This window comes from Myodes glareolus, chromosome 12 (genome assembly GCF_982192425.1).
Source record: "Myodes glareolus chromosome 12, mMyoGla1.1, whole genome shotgun sequence".
In the NCBI taxonomy this organism is placed as follows: domain Eukaryota; kingdom Metazoa; phylum Chordata; class Mammalia; order Rodentia; family Cricetidae; genus Myodes; species Myodes glareolus.
Window position 1 is genome coordinate 24,488,407 of NC_142037.1, and position 22,946 is coordinate 24,511,352.

Genomic DNA, 22,946 nt, shown 5'->3' on the forward strand with positions numbered 1-22,946 from the left:
ACAGGGAAGAAAGATGTAGAAGCCAGACTGAAGGTGTGTGAAGACTGCTTGTCACAGGCCAAGGAATGGGGTGAATGTAGGCTCTTAGGAATCCTGCCAGTATTAGAAGAGGTTCTTTCTTCTTCTGTCCTTAAACCTCTCCAGTCCCTATTTCCACCTCCAAGTTGCCTATATCCTTCCCAAACACATCTCCATCATACGCAGAAACTCAACAGCTGTGCTTACCCTCATGAGACCAAGTCTGTCCAGATTCCCACAAGAGATAGGGAGACATCTCCAGACTCCACTCCTTACTGAGAGCTATTAGCAGTCGGTAGCTGCTGTGGGAGGGGCAGGGGGAGTCACTGTTTCTTTTTTAAGGGTGTGGCCATTATTTTCATTTCTCATATTTGTTTCTGGTTTTTGACAAGCATAGAAACCTGCCTGTGTGTCTCCAATAAAAATCTAGTGTTCAGATTGTGGTAGATAATAGCAAAAGTAGGTTGTGCAAAGTTGACAGGTAGCAAGTGAGAACTCTAAGTACTTAGAAGAACAATCTAATAATCAACGCTATTTCTGTAGGAACAGACACGCCCTTAGCACTTATGACTATTACTCCTATATTACGGTTGAGAAATTACAATGGAAAGTTATAAACTTGATGGTTTTTGTACTGTGTCAGAAATAGGCCAACATGTTTGTGTCTACCATCATGCCTTTTTAGTCACATAACAATAAATTCACAAGGTACAGCAACTTTCGTAGCAATTTGTCAAGTAGCCCTGCTTTCCTTGTTAGCCCTGACTGAAGGCTGTCACAAATTATTTATTCCAGTCTTTTAACATTCCAGTCTTAATTATTTATATTAGCTCTCAGAGCACACATTATATTGCGCTCTCTCTCTCTCTCTCTCTCTCTCTGTGTGTGTGTGTGTGTGTGTGTGTGTGTGTGTGTGTGTGTGTGAAACATAAATATTACAAAGGAATTAAAGAGGCCATGGCATTTCAAAGAGACCTGAGAGGCAAAAGCTGATAGAAGTCAGAAACAGTCTCTGGCAGTTAAGATGCACTCGGGCTGGAGCTCTCTGGGAGAGGTGATAGCTGCTGCTGCTGCTGCCAGAGTCAAGGCTTGGGGTCAGAACTGAGCTTCAGAAGTGAAGTGAAGCCGAGGCTCTAGAGGCCAGGAGTAGGCTTGGGTCCAGAGGGATGAATGGCAGGTGGATGGACAGTAGGTCCACACAGGTGCATAGCAATTTGACTAGAACTTGTAGGACAGTTGGGAGCTCTCTGCTTCCTGTACACCCTGCTCAGATGACAAACCTGTAGAGTCATTGTTGCCACTGCCAAGTGAGTGTTGCACTTTGTTCCTAGTCTGGTGTGTCTGGGAAGTTCTTGTGCCTGGTTTTTCTGATATAATTTTAATGGGCGGTTCCAGTCCCAGTTTATGTTTATGAATTTATGCAGTAGAGCTCTTGTTTATCATTCTGTGTCTTGTGGATGATGCCAGACGGACGGTGCTGTTTAGGTGTCCACCAGGGGCAGAGTCATCATCCTTAGTAGAGTAAAAAGCTGTTTATAAGATGGACCCTCTCAGGGCAAGGCACAGTCTGAAAACCATTTTTACACAATGTGGAGTTACTTAGGGCAGGGCACAGCCTGACCTCAACAGTTGTCCTGGGGCATCAGTTGTGCATTAGTGAGACAGGGAAAAGAACAGTATGGTTTGGAAAGCTTTCCATGAGAAACAAAAGAATTTCTGCCCAAAGAGCTGGGCATGCTTTTTACATCATCAATGCTTCACCTTACTAGTTCCCAAATTAACAAATGTATGTGTCTATCTCATTGCCAAACTCAGAGAGTACCATAGTAAGTTGTTGAAAACATAGTACAGTACTTGGGCTCTATATATCCATTGCCCAGCTGATGGGAATACTGACCCCAGGGCCCCTGTATGGGATTACTCTGAAGATCAGTGGGTAAGTGTGTGTAAAGCATTCAGAGACCATGCCAAAGGTCTAACGACTGGTTTTCCTTGTTCCTTCTCTTGTAGGTATTTGCGTGGGGCTATAACAACTGTGGTCAGGTGGGATCAGGATCCACAGCAAACCAGCCAACTCCTCGGAAAGTTACAAATTGTTTACATACTAAGAGAGTGGTCAGCATTGCCTGTGGTCAGACCTCATCCATGGCTGTTCTGGATAGTGGTGAGGTTCGTCCTCTTCATTTCCCTGTCCCCTCCACCTGCATGCAACAGTGCCAGCATGCAGAGGAGGAGAGTGTGTCTTGTTTACTGGCCCCTAAGGAGGACCAGCTAGCGAGTGCTTGCTCAGTCCTCAGAATGACTCAAATCTGAAGGTGTCAAGTAAAAATTCTAATGTGTCTTAATTTTAGTTTTTGCAAGATCCCTGTAGCCTCATGGTAAAGGCAATGGGTGAGGTCAGCATTAGATCGTGCAGTCTCATCAGTGTAGGTGTTTGGATTTAATGTTGGGACTGAGAATGAACGACCTTCCTTCCAGTGGAAGAGTTGTCTATACAGTTTTAAAGTCAGCTAATGAATTCTTCATAAAACCATCCATGACATCTCACGCTTTACTGGAGGAGGCATCTTGTTTTATGGGAAGATCATCATTAGCTACTTTTATAAACCTACTCTCTGCCCTGTAACCATGACACCTTTTGAGCTGATGGTTATGTCTATGAAATTACTGATGCTACTTAAATGGGTCGTGTACCACCTATGCTTTCCTTGTTGCGTGGGCACTAAACAGTCTTTGTGTATGGCATCATGCAGTGATGGGTTTGGCGTGCTGTACATGTTACTGAGAACTCAGGTAAGTTGACTTTTTCCTGTTTTATTAAATCCTGCTATCATCCATGAATACTTCAGAATCTGTGGGCAATCAATCATCTGTTCAGTATTCTTCATGCTTTTATTTTCTCAAGATTTATTTTTATCATTTTTGAATTATACGTGTATATGAGTGTCTATGTGTACACACAAGTGCAGTGTGCCCATGGAGTTTAAAAGAGGCCATCAGGTTTTCAACACATGGAATTACAGGCTGTGGGAGCCCTCTACTGGGAACTGAGCTAGGCTGTCTTCGAGAGCAGTACCCTGTCTTACCTGCTGAATCACTGATTTAACTTTAAAATGATTATTATGTGGTTACTTTTACAATGGGGAAGACAATGAAGCCTACAAAGTAAGCATTAAAAAGTTTTTTCCTAATCTCATTAGTAGTTTCATGTGTGTCCTTGTGGATTTTTCTTTATAAGCAATTGTTGTAGAAGGTTGCTTGTTCGTTCCCCAGTCACCCAGACTCCTGAAATAACCACACAGAAACTGTTTTAATTAAATCACTGCTTGACCAATCACTATAGCATATTCCTATCAAGTTCTTACATATTAAATTAGCCCATTTCTATTATTTTATATTTTACCACAAGGCTCGTGGCCTACCAGTAAGGTTCCAGCTGGCAGCTTGGGTCTTTCCCCTGTGGCGGCTCCGTGGCATCTCACTGACTCTACCTTCTTTCTTCCAGCATTCAGTTAAGTTTTCCCCACCTAGCTCTGTTCTGCCCTGCTAAGCCACTGGTCAAAACAGATTCTTTCTTCATTAACCAATAAAAGCAATACATATACAGAAGGACTTCCCACACCAAGCAATTATCTACAGATGAGTTTAATTTCCTTATTTAATTACCTATACATTGCTGCCTCTGTCTGTCGTTCTGTTCCCTGCCGGACTTTCCAGCATTGTGTTTTCTGTGCACTGTCTGAGACTGTCTCTGTAGCACTTCTCAGAGTTCTGCTTAGTTTGCTTCTGTGGGTGACGGACACCTGGACCTCTCTGGAGGACTTTGGGTTGTTTCTGCTGTTGTAAATTATGATGCACTGATTTCTGTTGGTGTATGTTTATCTTGGTGCATCATATAAGCATTTCTATAGAATAAATTCCCAGCATAGAATTTTTAGGTAAAGAAGTATGCCATTAAGAATAGGATAGCTGCTGCCAAATTTCTTTCCAGAAGGCCAGTACCTGTTACACTAATGGCTTTGATGAAATTGCACTTAGCCACCTCTTACCCTCTGCCCTTTCTGCTTTACTTTGTCCTGGAAGCCCCACTGTGCATTTGCCTGCATCTGTGTGGGTCTTGGTGCCACCAGAAGTTGTAGGCGTTTAATTTGAACTTGACCTTTTAAAATATGTTCTTGGTTAGAATTTATTACTATGGCCCACACTGAATATTCCAAACCATTAGCCCTCCTGACTAGCCCATGCCAGCTGCTGCTACTTTCAACAGATGGTACATGCTGCAGAAACACCTAAGGGACCACCCGGTTCTGTGATTCTCCTGGCCAGCTCCTTTCTTACCCATCCCGTCTCTTGGTCCCCATCACTTCTTAGCTCAGCACCATATGAAAACTCACTTGCTTACTGATGGAACATGAAATTACCTACTGCTGGGATTAAAGGCATGTGCCACCACCGCCTGACTTATTTATTTATTTATTTTATGAGCTTTTTTTGTTTCTGTGATCTTTTAAAAATGAAAATTTGATCTCTGTTTTTGAATACTATAGTAAAAATTCTTAAATATATTTCATTTTCTTTTTTGTTTTGTTTTTTGTTTGTTTGTCCCTTTGTTTTGTTTTGTTTTGTTTTTTTGAGGTGGTGCCTTGCTGTATAGCCTTTGCAGGTCTGGTTCCTATTATGTAATCCAGGCTTGCCTTTAATTTGTGGCAGTCTCCTGCCTCAGCATCCTAAAGCTGGGATTACAGGCATGTACTGCCTAGCTCTAGGGGGTTTGTTTTTATCAGCGTATTATCTGGCTCTTTGTTCTTTTCTTCCACTACTATTCTTCCCTCTGTCTCTGCCGTGACCCTCTGTGCCTTCTGCCTGGAGTGCCACCGTCTGTCCCGCTCAGGCCTCCATTTCTAACAGCTCTCCTCCTCACACCGCTCTCTGTTCCTGCAGTGCGTTGATCTCTGTGGTGGCTCTCACTACCTGTCACCAAGTGTGCACATGTTCCTTGCCTTTGGCAGGCTTGGGCTAAAGATTCCTTCCTTGTACCTCTCATTATGTAGGTCATGTGGTAGGTGCCTGCTAATCATTAATGACCCTCAGTTTTTCATTTGTGAAGTCATGGAATGGGAACAAAATCAGTCATCTGCTTTGCATTTGTAGGACCCTGTAGCCCACAGTGTAGGTTTGGAGATTCTGATCTGCGTAGGTCAGGACTTCTGTTCCCGTTGGCAGTTTGCACAGCTTGTCCTCTCTCTCTCTCGCAGGTGTATGGCTGGGGCTATAATGGCAATGGACAGCTGGGCTTGGGAAACAATGGCAACCAGTTGACCCCAGTGAGGGTGGCAGCCCTGCACAACGTGTGTGTGAACCAGGTACACATTGCATTTCTTGCCATACATTTTATGGCAGAGGTATTGGAGGTTAATTCTTTTGTCATTCATTTCTGGCAACTCTTTATACCTTCACTTCTCACGCTTAATGTTTTAGCCTTCCTCGTTTTCTGTTAGAAAAGGGGAGCCCATGGTATTGGACATGGTCTTCTTCACAGGGTAAAGAAATTCATGAAGACGACCAGTGGGTAAAGAATTAGACTTCCCTGATGCTTCTGGCTGCTCCAGCAGATGCCAGTCCACACATGCTGCTGGCCTGGCATTCTGCAGAGACCAACTGTGGCCCAAGCAGGGGGTTGCTCTGCCATGACTGCCAGGATGGTGACCATGTGTGTTTTCTTTCAGATTGTCTGTGGGTATGCACATACTCTAGCACTAACAGATGAGGGCTTGCTCTATGCCTGGGGAGCCAACACATATGGGCAGCTGGGAAACGGCAGTAAAAATAATCTGCTAAGTCCAGCACACATCATGGTGGAAAAAGAAAGGTAAATTTCCTGTGCCATTTCTTGGAGACTATGTGTGTGTGGCCTTGGGACTGTGTGGCTGTGGTGTTCAGCTTGTGACTCATATTTCTTAACATTCTCGTTTTGATCCAAATGGTTTATAAGTTGTAACATGAGGGCCGGCTTGTTGGGGTATCTGTCCTGCCCGGTACCCCTCAGCCGGCATGCCCCAAAGAGAAATCACACACAAGACTCCATAAGGTTATAAACTGATTGGCTCATTAGGTCAGGCTTCTTGTTAACTCTTATAACTTATATTAACCCATTATTCTCATCTATGTTAGCCATAATGGCTCTGTACCTTTCTCTGCTGGGCAAGTTACATGCTGCCTCTTCGGTGGTCTGTACAGGAATGGCCGAGGGAGTTTCTTCCTCCCTAGCCTTATCCTATTCTCATTGCCCCGCCTCTACTTCCTGTCTGGTTGACCCGCCTATACTTCCTGCCTGGCCAATCAGCGTTTTATTAAAATACATGATTGACAGAATACAAACAATTCTCCCACACCAATAAGTCAGAATGAACATGTGTGAACTTGCCTGTATCCCGCAGCACCCACCTGTGATTGGTGGGAACTAAGGCATCTTAGCTCTGAAAGTCTTGGAGCTGTCTGTTATGTAGGGAGGTTATTTAAGGTCTGCGGTCACACTGAAATTCAAAGTGTAGCACTAACTTTGTACCACCTAAATTCACTTTTAAATAATAAAAATTGCTCTTTAATGGACATTATTTAAATATTAATTTTGTTTATTGTATCCTACTGGGATAGGTGTGTAGTGTTTGTTCATCAAATTGTGAGTTTTATGCAGTTTGTTTGGGGTTCCCTGTCTTAGGAGTACTGTGAAAAGTGAAGCTGATCTGGCTTGATAACCTTTTGGTTTGGAATGTTCAGAGCCCATGCCCCTCAGCCCAGTGGTAGACATCCTAATGAAGATGTTAAGATTTGGGTGAAGATAAGGGAAAAAATATATGTATAAGAAAATGTTTATTGAAGATAATGTTTACGGGGGAGGGGGGAATGGTAGAGATGAGAGGGATATTTGAATCAGGAAAGCGCTTATAAGTCCCTGAGTTAGATCACCAGAACCTATATTTAAAAAGCCAGATGTGCTGGTGTGCACTTGTAACCGCTGGCTAGCTTGGCCTATTTAGTGAGTGCCAGGCCAGTTAGAGAGCCTGTCCCAATAAAAAGTTTTACAGTGTCTGAGGTGGTCTTCTGGCCTTGACCCAGATGTGCACACTACTGTCACCCCCCCATGAAAACACACACACACACACACACACACACACACACACACACTAGGTTTTTTTTTATTTAAAAATATTATATGTGTGAGTGTTTTGCCTGCATGTGTGTATGTGCGCCATGTGTGTGCCTGTTGTCTGGAGTCAGAAGAGTGTGTTGGACCGTCTAGAACTGGAGTTACAGATAGTTGTGAACTACCATGTGGGTGCTGTGACACAAACCCAGGTCCAGTACAAGAACAAGAAGTGTTCTTAACCTTTGAGCCATCTCCCCAGTATCTTTTATTTACTGCTTATCTTCCCAGAGCAGTGAAGACATTCTGTCATTGTCCACTGTCCTCATTGATTTTTAACTTCCAGTCTCTTTCCACATTTGCCTCAACAGTATGTATTATTTATGTGTTCCTACCTCAAGATGAACTTAGGTGAGAAGTGGGCCGTCAGAGAGAGACAGAGAGGAGGGAGGGAGATTAGGGGAGCCTTTTCTGACCTTTGGTTCTGTAGGCAGGGTTTGTGGCTTACATCACTGACCTTGGGCTGACTTGTGAGGTGTTGAAGCGTGAATTTCTAAATTACTCTGTAGAGTGTGCTGGAGGCACGTGTGGTAAAGTAGTAACATGGGTGTTTCTTCAATGTTTCCAGAGTTGTAGAGATTGCAGCCTGTCACTCCACCCACACATCTGCTGCTAAGACCCAGGGTGGGCATGTGTACATGTGGGGCCAGTGCCGGGGCCAGTCAGTGACCCTTCCCCACCTCACCCACTTCTCCTGCACCGACGATGTGTTCGCCTGCTTTGCCACCCCTGCTGTCTCGTGGCACCTCCTGTCTGTGGGTAAGCCACTCAAGCTGTTTCTCCCTGGGTAACCAAATACTATCCATTGCATATTTGGTAGCTGTGAGCTACTTAGGTTCTAGGATGTTCTCTGTAAGCTAGTTTTAATGTTTTTCCTGAATAATAATGAGATTTATTCATAGGTCATGAAACATTCTCAGAGACTCTTGTTTTTGTCCCTAAGTTCTTCTATTTTAGTTAATTCATATTTAATAACAAAATTAACCAGTACAATCAAGTGGAATGTAGTCCATTTATAATGTTTTGCACTCACTGTTTGTATTAAGCTCCAAATGCTTTTATTACTTTTAAGGCAACCACAACTCACTAAGCAGCCACACTTCATCCACATCCCTTTTCTTGGGGAAAAGAGGATGTTCAGGAAAAATTAAGCTGCTAATAAACTTCAGGAGAAATAAAGAATATTTTTTAAAAATACTTTACCAGCTCAGTTAGTGTAATACAGTATATGTTTGCAGTAAATACAATGACTATAAAGCATTTGGTCCAGTGAATGGAACTATTTGATTGAAATCACATTTATGTTTAGCATACACAGCCAAAAAGGCCAATACAGCACAGCCTGAGATTTCCATGTCCTGCTCAAGCTGGCCTAATTCTGACAGGCCTCTCTAGGTTCTTGTATCTTAAAATGCATATATCTTTTTCAGAACAGAATTTAGTAATGTTTGGAGAGGGGAAGAACTAGCCACTGACCTTGCAAATTGTTTCTTTCCTTCCAGCTACTAAAGTAAGAGGGTTTTCCCCTCTAGATGGGAGTTCCCCTGTTAGAGAGAAGTAGTTCTCTAAAAGCAGGATACACTGGCCATCACAGACAAAGAGGGAAGGTTATTTCCATGCTGTGATGAGATGCTGAGACACCCATAAAAACCTTGGTTTTGGGTGAGTGGTTGGCCATCACCCGTATTCTGGACACCTTAGTCATCTCCTTTCTTTTCTCTTCAGCACTCAGGCTATGGGGTCGGGGGGCTGGTCTTTAAATAAGCCGCTACTCCTGGCTCCTGGCTCAGTCGTTGTTCTCAGCCCAGGGGTGGGTCTTTCTTGTGTCATTTGTTATTTTGTTCCCCTGTATGTATGAAGTAGCGGATGGTGTGCACAGTAAGATCGTGTTCCTTAGGTAGACTGCTCACAGCAGCTCGTGTCATGGAACATCTTTGGTTTTCCTGTAGAATGCTTGAGTCCTTCCAGGGAAAGTTGGCTGCTTCTAGGTAGTGTAGAAGAATTAGTGTTATCAATCACATTAATTTTCAGAGTTAAGAATAATGTTTAGATATCAGATGACTAACAACTTTCTCTTCCTAAGAACTGTTTGCATGGGAAGGTGTTTTGGGTATTCCATCCTATAAACTGATCAAATCAGAACAAAGATGTCAGTGTTTCAGTCAAGGAAAATTGGTGAGCACTTAGTCCCAGAAGAAAAACCACTCAAGTTGTGAGAGATCAGTTGTATCCCCATAGAGTACCTATGAGGTTTATTTGTTTGGTTGGTTTTGTTTTTTTAAGACAGGGTTTCTCTGTGTAGCCCTGACCATTGTGGAACTTGCTTTGTAGACCACACAGCCTCAGACTCACAGAGACCCACCAACCTCTGCCTTCTGAGTATCATGATTAAAGGTGTACATCACTACCACCTGGCATGAGATTTATTTTTAGTGTGTATTTTCATGTTTAATTATACTTGAAGACTGTTATTTGGCTTTCCCAGATACTCATTTTGTTTTATTTGTAGTTTACAGATCAATTACCTTAATACTGTGAGTTTGATTTGTTAAATGAGTCATGAGCTTTATTGACCAGAAATAGAGTGGAATTAGGTACCATAATTTATCTTTTGAAAGCCTCTCATGCCTGATTCTGTCTCTTGAGCTTTGTGTTAATGGTGTGTCTGTTGCCTTCAGAGCATGAAGACTTTTCAACAGTTGCAGATTCACTGAAGAAAGAATTTGATAGTCCAGAAACTGCTGATCTGAAGTTTCGAATTGATGGGAAATATATTCATGTCCATAAAGCTGTTTTGAAAATCAGGTATTTTTGCATGAGTTTAGAGCCATCAGTAACTTACCTCCCTTTTGTTATAACTGTTTGTTTAGTATACTGCAGAGTAGACACTAAGAAGAAATTGTTATGGCAGTACAAAGAAGTTTGACAATTTAGTATTCTGGGCAGATAGTTATCAGTTCTACTTATTATCAAAGACTGTCTTGTATTCATGCAACTTTTGGGTGGTATAACTACTTACGTTTTTTTCTGTCATTTAGTTTTCTGTAGTCCTAGAAATTATAGTCAGTACTTGCGCATACTATGCAAACCCCTGATTGGGAAGTGGAGACTGCTTGTTCGTTTCCCGGCCACCCAGACCCAAATAATCACACAGAGATTATATTAATTACAACACTGCTCAGCCAATGACCCAGGTGTATTACTAGCTAGCTCTTACCTTGTGAATTAACCCATTTCTATTAATTTGTGTATCACCATGAGGCTGTGTCTTTCCAGAAAGATTCCAGGCATCCTTCTACTTTGGCAGCTACATGGCCTCTCTGTGACTCTGCCTACTCTCTCTGTCTCTGTTCGGATTTCGTGCCTGGCTTTGCTTTGCTAAGCCATTGGCAGAAACAGCTTAACTTATCAACCAATAAAAGCAACACATATTTAGAAGGACATCCCACATCACTAATTCTTACATTGTTTTTCAGATTACAGATTTGGCTGGGGCTATAGCTCAATAGTAGAGTACTTGTCTAGCATGAGCAATGCCCTGGGTTTGATTCCCCAACATTAAAAATAAATGAACTAATAAATTAATTGCAGCTCTAGTAGATACTCAATTTTATTTGCATGTTAAATTTGTGAGTAAGTCTCAGTATATATTCTCTTCTATTATTAAAGATTAATTTTTTCCAAACAGAAAAAAAAGACATGTTTTTACCTATGGCTCTGTGATCAGTGTGGCTGTGTGTGTCTTTCTCATAGCTTTTCTAACCTGTTACATCCATTCTGCATTGCTTAGAAATATTTTTTAACCCCTCAAAGTAACTATCACTGAATCCATTTTTTTTTTTAGAACTCTGAGTAAATATTGTGTATTTCTGCACCATACCTCACTCTGCCACTAAGCTACATCCCCAGTCCTCATTGTATTGTTTAAAATGCATTTCTGGGGGGCTGGAGAGATGGCTCAGAGGTTAAGAGCACTGACTGCTCTTCCAGAGGTCCTGAGTTCAATTCCCAGCAACCACATGGTGGCTCACAACCATCTGTAACGAGATCTGGTTCCCTCTTCTGGCCTGGAGGGACACATGGAGGCTGAACATTGTGTACATAATAAATAAATAAGTCTTAAAAAAATGCATTTCTGTATACATAAAACGTAAAACAAATGATTGGAACACTTAATTAGGATGGGGACTGATGGAGACAGTGCTGTTGTACTCCTGGGCTCTCTATCTAATTGATACTTTTAAATGGTAATATCAAGATGAGAGTGATTTTAGCAACATTGCACTTAAAAGTTCTTGCATAGCAAATACTTTTGGTGCTAATAGTGAGTGAATGATCCCAATTTGTGCCAGCCCAGAAGGTAAAGGATACCTGTAATACCTTTTGTTTGCTTTCAACCCTTTCATTGGTATGGTTTGCTTTTGTTGTAGGTGTGAGCACTTCCGATCCATGTTCCAGTCCTATTGGAATGAGGACATGAAGGAGGTGATAGAGATAGACCAGTTTTCTTACCCTGTGTACCGTGCCTTTCTCCAGTACCTCTACACAGACACAGTTGATCTGCCACCTGAAGATGCCATAGGTACCGCATAGGGACTGACCAGGTCATGTGCCCGTGACTTTGTCCTAGTCTTAGAGCAGTGATATATAGTTAATTACAAGTTTATTAACTTTTGTATACTTAAAAATAGTGTTTGCTGGGTGGTAGTGGCACGTGCCTTTAATCCCACCACTCGGGGAGGCAGAGGCAGGCAAATCTCTGTGAGTTCGAGACCAGCCTGGTCTACAAGAACTGGTTCCAGGACAGGCCCCAAAGCTACAGAGAACCCCTCTCAAAAACCAAAAACAAAACAAAAATAATGTCTAAAGTAAGCATCTCTAAACTGCTGCTATTGTTTAAAGTTATAGACATACTTCGTAACTGTAAACTTATTTAAAATATGAAAATATAAGTTTCTAGTGCATTTAACCTTTTGTAAACAAAATAAGGAAGAGACTCCCTTTCTTATTCTGTGTACTATGGAAGAAATTGTATAAAGTAATTAATTACAGGACAGGTAGATTTTGGGAGATATGAGGAATGAAATAAAAAGGTATTTACTCAGATTCAGAATAGCGCTTGCTAAGAAATCGCTCTCACGAACTGAACATGGCATGTACCAGCTGCCGTGGGTGCTGTGAGCTGGCGTGACCTTGGTGCTTCTGCTTTTTAGGTCTTCTGGACTTAGCGACGTCATACTGTGAAAACAGACTGAAGAGGCTCTGTCAGCACATCATCAAGCGAGGCATCACTGTGGAGAACGCATTTTCTTTATTCTCTGCTGCAGTCAGATATGACGCAGAGGTAACATAGAAGTGCCCAGCTCCCTCCCTACCAGCCCACCTCCCTTTCTCCTCTGACAAGGAGCGTGGCTAGCTTCACCTCTCTTAGTGACTCAGCGGCAAGACCTCAGATGAACTCGGCCTTGCTTCTTTACATCTCTGTTCGCTGTTTCAGGATCAGCTGTGTTTCTGCTTCTGCTTTTAACTGATTGGCTGAAGGCTGCACAGGGGGAGTGTAGAGTGCTGGACTCCCTGGACTGGCAGACAGCATGCTTTAGTTCCATCCTCTGATGTCAGCGCATCTGTGTTTCTCAAGGCCATTTTGCTAAGTTCACCTGTCAGAAGCCCACGATACTGTTTGCTTTACATCTGTGTGCTTGCAATTCCGTCATTGTCATGTAGCTCAATCGTTCTGGTGTAAAGAACTTAGTGTGTATTCCCTCTTTTTTAAAAAAGTCTTTGCGTGTGTACACGTATCTGGAGACTAAAGGACAACTTTCAGGACTTGATTCTCTTCTTCCAGTCTTGCATACACTCCAAGTCAGTTGTTAGGCTTACGCAGAAAGTGTCTTTACCCATTGAGCCATCTCAATAGTTCCTACTTTGTTTTATACTAGTTGAATGTTAAATCTGGGTTTCTCAGATTTCTAGAGTCTGATGAGTAGTGTTCTGTAGTATGTATGACATTGAACTTTCATAAACTTACCAGAGCCATAAATCATGAGCACATGCTGCACCTGACTCACCATGCTGCAGCACCTGGCACAAGCAGTGAGGCGTGGCAGATGCTCTTGCATTGTGAGGAGAGTGCCACAGAAGGGTGCAGCAGAGATAGTTAGTGAACTCATAGCTGACCTGGTTAGATTTATACAGATCCATAAAAATTAGCAGGTCCAAAATGGCTAGCTTTGCTAAGTACGCCGTGAGCCTCTCTTTTTGGAGGTGTTTTGTCATTTGACAAGACAGTCAGTCTCTGCTAGCCGGAAATTTATTAAAGATACATATTGTGGCTTTTGAGGTATAACAGAGGATAAACTTCCTATCTGCCACACTTAGGGATTGAGTTGACCATTATGCCTTTTATTTTCAAAGCATATCCTATTTTTGCTTGAGGTTCTTTTATGATAATAAATATTTCACAAGGTCAATTGTAGCTGACTCTGGAGCCTGGTGACAAAGGGGAAGATGGTCAGGTGTGGTATGTTTTCTTCCCTTCCTGTCACACCTTGAGCCTGTCTGTTACTAGTGCTGCTCTAACTTAGCCTTCGTTTCCACATAACTGTAATTTAAATTGGGTTGATGCTGTTTCTCTCCTTTGGGGATTGACTCCAGACTTGTGCCTCTCCACACTTCTCCATGCTCTGTGCTCAGTCTGTTGATGACAGCAGTCAGAGCAACCTGCTGAGAGGCCCGCAGCTTAGACTCTCTTACTGCAAATTTGTTCCCCACTTTGACCTGAAATCTACCTTTCAGAGTTTACAGGACAGGGCCAGGCACACACCTTTAGTCCCGGAATTCAGGAGACAGAGGCAGGAGGATCTCTGGGAGCTTAAGGCAGCCTGTTCTGTGTAGTGAATTGCAGTTCAGCCAGGGCTACAGAGAGAAACCCTGTCTCAAAACAAACAAACAAACAAACAAAAAACCAACAAACTCTTCCTTTAGAGAGACTACAAATGAATGTGATTACTTGGAGTTTATCCCCAAATAGGCAGAGACAGCACTCAAAAGCATATGCTGAATTGAATAATTGAACATGTTTGAAATTCCAAAAATAAATATTGAATGAAAAAATATGCTTAAAGCACTTCAGTACAAAGGGGCACCTTTGTAAACAGGTATTCATGGGAGCAGACAGACATGACACATTCAGTGTGGAAATAGAGTAGAGTCATTATGGTACACTTCTAGGACTTCGATACTGAGCTATCTGATGAACGGGTATACTTGTACATTTTATTTCCTTAGTACCTTGGAATGTAGTCAGTGACCATAGTGTTGGATGTTCAGATCAAACCCATTACATACCTTAGGTGATAGGAAGTGGCTGAGACTGATAATCAACTGTGAAAACTGATTTTAGAAGCCTAACTTTGGGGTAGCAGCTGTCATTGGGCCATGGCTGGTGCTTTGGAGATGAAGGCTGCCTGCTGCTCAGTTACCTGCTTCATTACAGTGACTGACTCCTCCATGTGCTCTTTGAAGGAAACTTGAGGTTAATGTCCAAAAGAAGTGCAGGCTTAGTAGTTGTACCTAAAAAAGCAAGGCCATGGTGGAAGTCTTAGGGTGTGTACTGTCAGACTTGACGTGTTCTACAGTGCACTGGGAGGAGTCACGGTCCTCCATCACGGAGTGGTGAGGTGCTGAAGTGCTGCAGGAGGACACGTGTTCAAACACAGAGGGAAATGCCAGCTGAGGGGCCTTTCAAAGAAGGGACAGAGTTTGTGGAAGTCTTGGGCTGCAAGAATTCTTCTAATTGCTGTTTTAGCATCTTAAACAGAATGTTAGGGCTCCAGCCCAATATTTTAAGAAATTGGTGGAAATAAAAAGCAATTTAGTTTTCAGATTTGTAATGATTGGAATGATTTCAAGATAAAAGATTGGACCAAGAGCCTGTAAGATGGCTTAGTGAGTAAAGGTACCTGCCACCATCCCCAGCAGGGGTCCAACTCAGCGGGAACCACACATGGACAAGGGGGGAGCCAACTCCTAAAGTCCTCTGAGTTCCGTGCCTGTGCCCCTGCCCACAGGTACTCTTTTTTATTTTGGAATATTTTTTCAAAGTAGTCATTTACAAGTGTGTTGCTCCCTGCTAACTACAGTCTAGGTCTGACGCTGAATCTGCCTGGAGCCACTTTGTAATTTCTCCACAGATTTATACATCTTAGTTCCTAGTACAAAGACCTCTCAGTTTTGTTTTCTCTCCTCTTCCCTGTCCATGAAGCTTATGATTCCTTAGTTTATTATGTATGAATTTTTTTCATCTGCTGATTAAATGCCTCTTCATCTACTTTGATTTTGTTGTGAACATCTTTTTTAATCTGCTGGTAAAACGGCCCCCCTTTTAAAAAAATGTTTTATATTTGAAGCATAGCAGTTCTTGATGGTTGGTTTCTAGTTGTGCAAAGGCTGTGGTTTCGTATCTAGTTGCATTTTCAATGTCCAGATCATTGAAGGGCTGGCAAATGAACACGCCCAGTGCATTCTTAGAAGGTGAGGATGACCCCGTCACATCAGAAGCAAACTGACTTATGTATCCAGGGTTGATGAGATGGCTCAGTGGGTTAGGGTGCCAAGCCTGACATCCTAAATTCAATCCCCAGATTGAACAATCCCCAGGACACAAGTGGTAGAAAAGGAGAACCAACTCCTGCAAATTATTCTCTGACTTCCGCTTGCTTACCTTGGCTTGCCTGTGCTACTCTCCACCACAAATAAAGAAATTAAAATCCAAGGAAGAAAGAAACATGAATCTAGCCAGGTGTGGTGGGACCCACCTATAAGCTCCCAACTTGAAGAGGATGAGGCAGGAGAATTATGAGTTTTTATCAGGGTCAGCCTGGTCTACATAGTGAGACCTTGTCTTTCAAATTATTTATAGTCCCAGGACAGGCACCAAAGCTACAGAGAAACCTTGTCTTGAAAAAATAAAAAATAAAAAATAAATAAATTAAAATAAAATAATTTATAAACCACACAAAAACAAACAAAACCTGGATCCAGAGATATGCTAATGTTGTAAATGCCCTTTGAGTTGTCTGAAAAGTAAATCTTGGGCAGCAGCTGGCTGAGACAAATTAGTTGTGGTTTCTTTCTTGGTGGTTGTTCATCTGGTGAGTTTTCTTGCAGCAGGATGTTTTCAGTCTTGGACAGAAAATCCTGTGGTAAGGAAATACAGATGTCCGTAGGAGTCTGCCTGAGTGCAGAGAGGGGCTCTGGTTCTCTGCTCTGCTTGCTGGGGTCTTCTCTGCACTGTCTAGAATTCTCACCTCAAGGCAACGAGGAGCAGGAAGTCACGACCCTTCAGTTTAAATGGAGAGTTCCTCACAGCTTGCCAGCTGGCCCAATACAAAAGGAAAAATCGAGCCATTTTGATTAAAAAATAAAACAACTTTTTTCTGTTGTTTGCTTTAATACATTGAAGTTCTCTTTATATCTATACCAATTTATATAATGAGTGTGTGTTTGAACTTCCGGCTTACTGGGGCCTTTCAGGGATGAGTGGATGTGATACCATATCTATATGATGCTTTACAAATTAATGTTGGCTATTGGTGACTTCATTCATCTGCCTGAGAACTCTAGTCTGTGTAAATACACTTGTCTGGGCTTGACTGGGAGCTTATTAATAGCATGCTGGAAGACATATTAATGAGGGCTATAAAAATAAATTCATTTTTATTAGACCATGAAAATAAAGTTTTGGAGATTTTCTTTTTAAATATCATTTTAGGTAGACCATAAATTTTCATCTATTTCCTAAAGCCTTCTGTTCTTTAAACTAGTCCATATTTTAATTTGTTTCTGTTTTCTTAAATGTACCAAAACATGTATGGACTAAAGTGGCATTGGGCTTTGTACAGTGTCTTGAGATACTTGTGCCAAGTGACAGCCATGAAAGGCCGCCGATGTGTGTCACACTTGGGTTATGGAAACCATGCTTTCACTCTTGTGAATGGATGGCAGGTGGTTTTCTGGCGAGATGTAGTCCTCTTGCTTGCCTCGTGTGAGCTATCTGGGATGGGTGAGAGAATTGGGATGAGGGGATTTTCAGAGAAACAGTTCACAGTTAATAAACAAAGGCCTCTTCCTGTTCTTATTTTTGTCGTGTATGTCCAGGATTTAGAAGAATTCTGCTTTAAGTTTTGCATCAATCATTTGACAGAAGTTACACAGACTGCGGCATTTTGGCAAATGGATGGCCCCCTGCTAAAGGAGTTCATTGCTAAAGCCAGTAAATGTGGAGCCTTTAAGAACTGAAACCCAAGGCTGCTGGGCTGGGTGTGAGTGGGTGATGTGAGACTGCAGGTAAAACCCGCCAGGTCGCTTTTGTCACATCAGAGTCAGTAGGAGTATATGAAGGATGCTTTTCATGAGCCTGTTTTTCACAGCTCTTCTTTCTGGATACGTGGACTTGAAATGTGATTTTCTTACATTTGGCTGAACACTCTGAAAGGATGAAAGTTTAGTTGCTTTTGATTTTTTAATTTTGATGAGAGGATCTTATGAACGGGGATTAAGGAAGCTGGTGAGATATTCCTGGACCTTTGGCGACAAGCCTATTCACACTGCATGTGGAGGACAAGCCCCGCCATTGCTCCTGAGTGCTGCTTGCTGCCACCACCTTCCTGTGGGGCACCAGACTGTGGGAAGCTCTCAAGAAATACTGTCGAATATGCATCAACTCCACGTAAACAGTCAAGAAATGTTGAGGCTTGCCGAGATTCTCTTGAGATGTGGGCACCTCAGGCTGGAAAGATGGCTCAGCGGGTAAAGGCTGTAATCACTAAGCCCGATGACTTAAGTCCCCAGGACCCTCATGCTGGAGAGAGCAAACTTTAAAAGTTGTCCTCTGATGTGACTACACATATGCACACAATAAAAAAGTGTAATAAAAAATAAAAGATTTAGGTACCAAAAGAGTAATGGCTAGAACTACTGTGAGACACGATAAAAGAAGATGCTTTGTTTGATAAAGGAGAGTGGTTTAGAACTCCTAATTCTCGACTTAGCCTGACACACTCACTCCCAGCAGTGTTTCATTAGGTTGCATTTGAGAGTGCAGTACACACTACCCCTCAGCCTCACCCTGTAACCACACATTCTCTTTATCTGATCTTTTGTGACTTGATGTGACTGTTAAAACCACCTTTCTTACAGGACTCAGAATGGTCACTTTGTGCCGGGGAGTCTGGGCCACATTCCATCACAAATTTATTTGAAACTTCACCTTCCAGGTGTTTTGGGTTTTTTTTGTTTGGTTTTTTTTTTCTTGCTTTACTTGTGTTAGGAGTACTTTTTGGCTTATTTTAGCCTTGCAAAAGGGTTCCTGAAGTTATAGTTTTCCTAAAAAGACTGTCATCTGGCTATGAATGTTACTGGGGTGTAGAATGTTGTTGTCCCAGCCTTGCCCATTGAGCTTGCTTTCAGAATGAGCCATTGTCTGTTTGCTCTCTGCTCCATGAACTCCTTTACATGTATGTGTGTTCCCTTCGTGTGTTCTGTTTCCTGCTTACAGAGGACCGTCTGGCCTTAGCCTGCGTTCGGAGCCACATTAACGGGGAGGGAGCGCAGCAGGCGCTGTGCAGCTTTCAGATGATGTGTTGGGGTGGAGTGCTGAGGGAGGCACCAGAGGCAGGATTTGTTGACAGGCCAGACAGATGCCAACCCAGAACCCAGTCCCCTTCTCTTGGTCGTGTCACAGGTGTATTGGTCAGTCAGAATTGGCTCTTCAGTGAGAGTTTTCTTCCTAGGACGATGAGTGCATATTGATACCGTTTGCTGGAATAGGCCATCTGGATAACCAGAGTTCTCTAGACTTAGAGTCCCAAGGTGGTAACATTGATATGTTTACTATTATTCTTACTTGAAAAACCTCTCCACAGAAAAGCACAAACTACAGCTGTAAATCCATATCCATAGATAATTCACCTGGCAAGAACCTACTGAGTTCTGACAGCTGTAGACACACTTCTCAGCTCACTGGGGGCTTGAGTGTGTATGGCAGTGAAAGAACAAGTCCTTTCAGAAAGGTTGGAGGATTTTTTTTAATGCAATCTTTTTATTTTTCTATTTGGTTTTGTTTTTAATCATCATAGAAAACAAAAATTATTCTTGAAACTGTTCTCTTCTGATGCAATAATGGAAGCCAGAGAAGTCACAATTTCTTAAAATAGCCTAAACTGTATCCTTGAACTTACTGGAACAATGTTTGATACTTGAGTATTTAGGATGCATTTGTGTAATTTCTTGAATGACATAATAAACAATCTCTTAAGGCAGGCCGTGTACAGTTGTGGTTATTTTCTCTCTTTAGAGTACAGTAGTATATACATCCTGGAAAAGGGAGGAACTTGTTATTTTGGTACAGCATGGGTCAATTTGTGGACTTAAGTGAAAAAGAAATAAGTCACAAAAAGACAATTATGTGTTCCTAGAGGTGGGAAGAGAGTGATTGTCGGGCTGGGAGAGGGAGCTCTTACATGGGCACTTTTCGTTTTACAAGAGGAAGATGTTTTTGGATGAATGATAATTTTTGACTATATTTGATGTTACTGAACTATATTTTTTCTCACATACATTATTTGAGTCTCTCACAGCTGTATGAATTAAGCACAGATTATTTTGACAGTTAGCAAAGCTTAATAGACAAAGAAGTTGATAATCTTAAAAGGGTTGAAATGGTAAATTTTGTTACATATATCACAATTTTAGAAAACTATATTAGAATAAAAAGATACCACTGTGAATGTGTCAACTACTTCTCAACTACCCCCAACCCAAAGATTTTTTTTCTGTTAAAAGAGCATAGTTGAATTATCAGAGGGGGAAATGCATTTGAATTGGAAGTACTTAAAGATGAAAAGTAGCAGCCACTGTCCCTGAGATACATGGCAGTTATTAGGGCAAAGTGGAGATTGGGTTAACAACCAATGATATAATAGGATATTTGTAAAGTTTTTTAAAGTTAATTTTGTACATGGGGAACATGCATGTCATGGCACTCTTGTGGAGGTCAGAGGGCAACTTGTAGAAGTCGGTTCTGCTGTGTGGGTTCCTGGAATTAAACTCAGGTCATCAAGTCTGGTGGCAAGTGCTGAGCCATCTTACCATCTTTTTATTTATTTATTTATTTTTAAATAATGGAACCAAATGGAGTTGACCCAACCAACAATGTTCAAAAGTTGGTTTGTGTAGAATGGGGGTTGTTTTTAGCTCATTTATAAAACAGGGTGTTTATGGGCTTCCCCCTAGGCTTACAAAATGCAGCATTGAATAAGGGAATGTGTGTGCGAGATCCCTAATGTTACTTCTCACAGTGCCATCTATTGTACCCTGGGCTTCCATACATTTTCTTATATAGAAATAATGGCTGGGATTATTTGGCTCATTTTCCAGTAGTAACAGTAGGTTCATTTGGTCAGTTTGACCAATATATGCCAACAATATGAACCCAAACACATGGTGCTTCCTTGTGCCATATAATTTATTGTGATTGACAAATTAAAGTTGAATGTAAGGCAGGAGGGGAAACTTTGGCGTGAAAATATCCCAGCTCATTCTAATGGGTGGTCATATTGCCGTCATTCCAGTTCACCCTTCATGAAGTGACATTGGAAACCACACTCGACACCATGCTGGAGGCACGGCTCAGTCCCGTACTGGTCGGTAGCATTAATGTGGAACTGAGAGGATCATGGTAGGAAATGAGAAATGTGAATGAGAAGGAGCCGAGGGTTGAGTGATGTGGGCATACAGATCTGAATTGCTTATTGTTAGGTGGGGGAAAGGTCTTCATTTTTCCCATTCCATATTCCTAATGATGCTCTTATTCAAAGAGCCAAGTTTCAAATGTTGGTGCTTGTCTTTAAGACGACACATGCCCTTGTAATAATAACTGTGATGAAAAAGACTGATGAAGACACATAAAATCATTAAAACCGCTGTGCATTCTACATTTTTACAGCTGAGGGCTGCTGTGAACTATTAAATAAACCGTCCACTCTGTACAGTGTATTTTACAAACATTTATTGAGTGCGCTAAGTCTTGGAAGTGTGGTAGTGAGCAGGAACCCTGGTTAACAGTAAGCAAACCACGGGAATGAGTTTCTGCTCTATTGTAATGGAGTTACTAATACAGAGAGGAGACTACCATGAGACCTGGAGGGCCAGCGGAGGCAAGGAAAAGTTCTAAGACTTCGCAGGAGGATGTGCAAAGGCTCTGGTGTTGCTGCAGTTGACTGGGGTGAGTAGGGAAGGCATCAACCAATAGAAAGACTTCCTTGTTCCTTGGCAAATACATGGGAAGATCTGTTCTCAGCTGATCCAGTTGACCTGAGGAACAGTTTTTACTAACAAGTGAGATGACGAGAGGTGACAAGAAACAGGCAGTCAGGTAAACAATGGCGATGGGCAGTAGCGGTCGGGGAGGGGAACCTACGCATCTGTCCCAGCGTGTCTTCTGAGCCTGCTTGCGTTTCAGTCAATAGACTCCTCACATTTGAACAGGGAAGATGGCGAGACTCTTGAAGTAGAACTTGAGTGGTCCAGGTCTCCGTTTTCTTGAAATGAGCCCAAGATTTGTTCTAAGTTCCCAAGTGCCTCAAGCCGCTGCTTCAGCTGCCTCTGCATTTCTTCTTGTTCACAAGCTCTACTCTTTATTACTTTGAAAGGAAATAAAGTGGCTTTAGTTTTATGCACTAATTGGTTAGGAATAATGTACTGCCTCTAGTCTGAGTCAGTTCAAATATACACTCCATGGTAGTTAGTTGTGCCTCAAAGGAGAAGACAGTGATATGAGCAGAAACGGCTCCTTCCAGGTCTTTGCGTCCTTTTGTGACTCAGGATGGGACCCCAGCATGTATCACGTGAGTGTGCATTCCTTTATAGTAGAACACGGTTACACGCATCATTCGTCAGAGACTGGAGGATGTAGCTGGACTGCCAAGGAAACTCATTCGTGAGCACATCTCTGGCTCTAAGGACATTGTGACGTCACAGCTGTGGGGGTCATTTAGGGAGGAAAAAGCTTTCCTATGGAAACCTCCCAGGGTCACTTTTGATAGCTCTAAAAGCTTCACAGCTGAAGCTTCAAATTCATAGTCGCCAGAGGGACCACGCACCGCAGTTAGCTTGAAATACCGGGTGAGGTCAGCCAGGCCAGAAGGGCCTGTGTCAGGTGTTAGCCTTTCCCACAGGTTCTCATGCAGTCCTGGCTAGGATCTCGAGGAACCCACATCATATGCTGTATGACATGTTTCAGACATAGAACTTTCATACCAATTGACAAGGCCAGTATCATAGGAAACACAGCTTTTTGATGACTTTTTTGAACTATTCGTATTAACAGACATGCTCAAGCAACTTTTAAAGTAATTTTTCTGACTAAAAATGAATATTTCAGAATTCGAATAGGAATGAGTAACAGAAAATCTCAATGAGAGAGGCTGTGCATACTGAAGTGACATAGGCAGGAAAACCTGCTGTCTTACCATTACGTACTAATAGGCGCACCTGTTGAAAAGAGCAGTCTAGGGCAGTGTGAAATGCAGTAATGAGAGCTATCCCTACCAGTCCTGTGGGAATCCGGCCCTCACCCAGTCCATAGGTGCAGCACATAGAGTACTGAAGGGGGGCATAATAAATGAATGCTTCTTAACATTTTTCAGACACGGTTTCACTGTGT

General features: G+C 42.2%; 2 protein-coding genes across 5 annotated transcripts in view; one reads left to right on the forward strand and one right to left on the reverse strand.

Moving 5' to 3' along the window:
* Rcbtb1 (RCC1 and BTB domain containing protein 1) overlaps positions 1-19,542 on the forward strand; it is a 40,936-nt gene extending 21,394 nt beyond the window's left edge. For all 4 annotated transcript variants that reach the window (XM_085698609.2, XM_085698606.2, XM_085698605.2 and 1 more), the window contains 8 exons: positions 2,029-2,187; positions 5,274-5,381; positions 5,745-5,887; positions 7,791-7,981; positions 9,901-10,027; positions 11,653-11,804; positions 12,436-12,566; positions 17,381-19,542. In XM_085698609.2, coding sequence (XP_085554735.1) covers positions 2,029-2,187; positions 5,274-5,381; positions 5,745-5,887; positions 7,791-7,981; positions 9,901-10,027; positions 11,653-11,804; positions 12,436-12,566; positions 17,381-17,521 — 1,152 coding nt within the window. In that variant the 3' untranslated portion in view covers positions 17,522-19,542. The remainder of the gene's footprint in view (positions 1-2,028; positions 2,188-5,273; positions 5,382-5,744; positions 5,888-7,790; positions 7,982-9,900; positions 10,028-11,652; positions 11,805-12,435; positions 12,567-17,380) is intronic.
* Positions 19,543-21,856: 2,314 nt separating this feature from the next.
* Setdb2 (SET domain bifurcated histone lysine methyltransferase 2) overlaps positions 21,857-22,946 on the reverse strand; it is a 61,315-nt gene continuing 60,225 nt past the window's right edge. The window contains exon 22 of the mRNA XM_085698602.2: positions 21,857-21,924. The gene's annotated coding sequence lies outside the window, so the exon portion shown is untranslated. The remainder of the gene's footprint in view (positions 21,925-22,946) is intronic.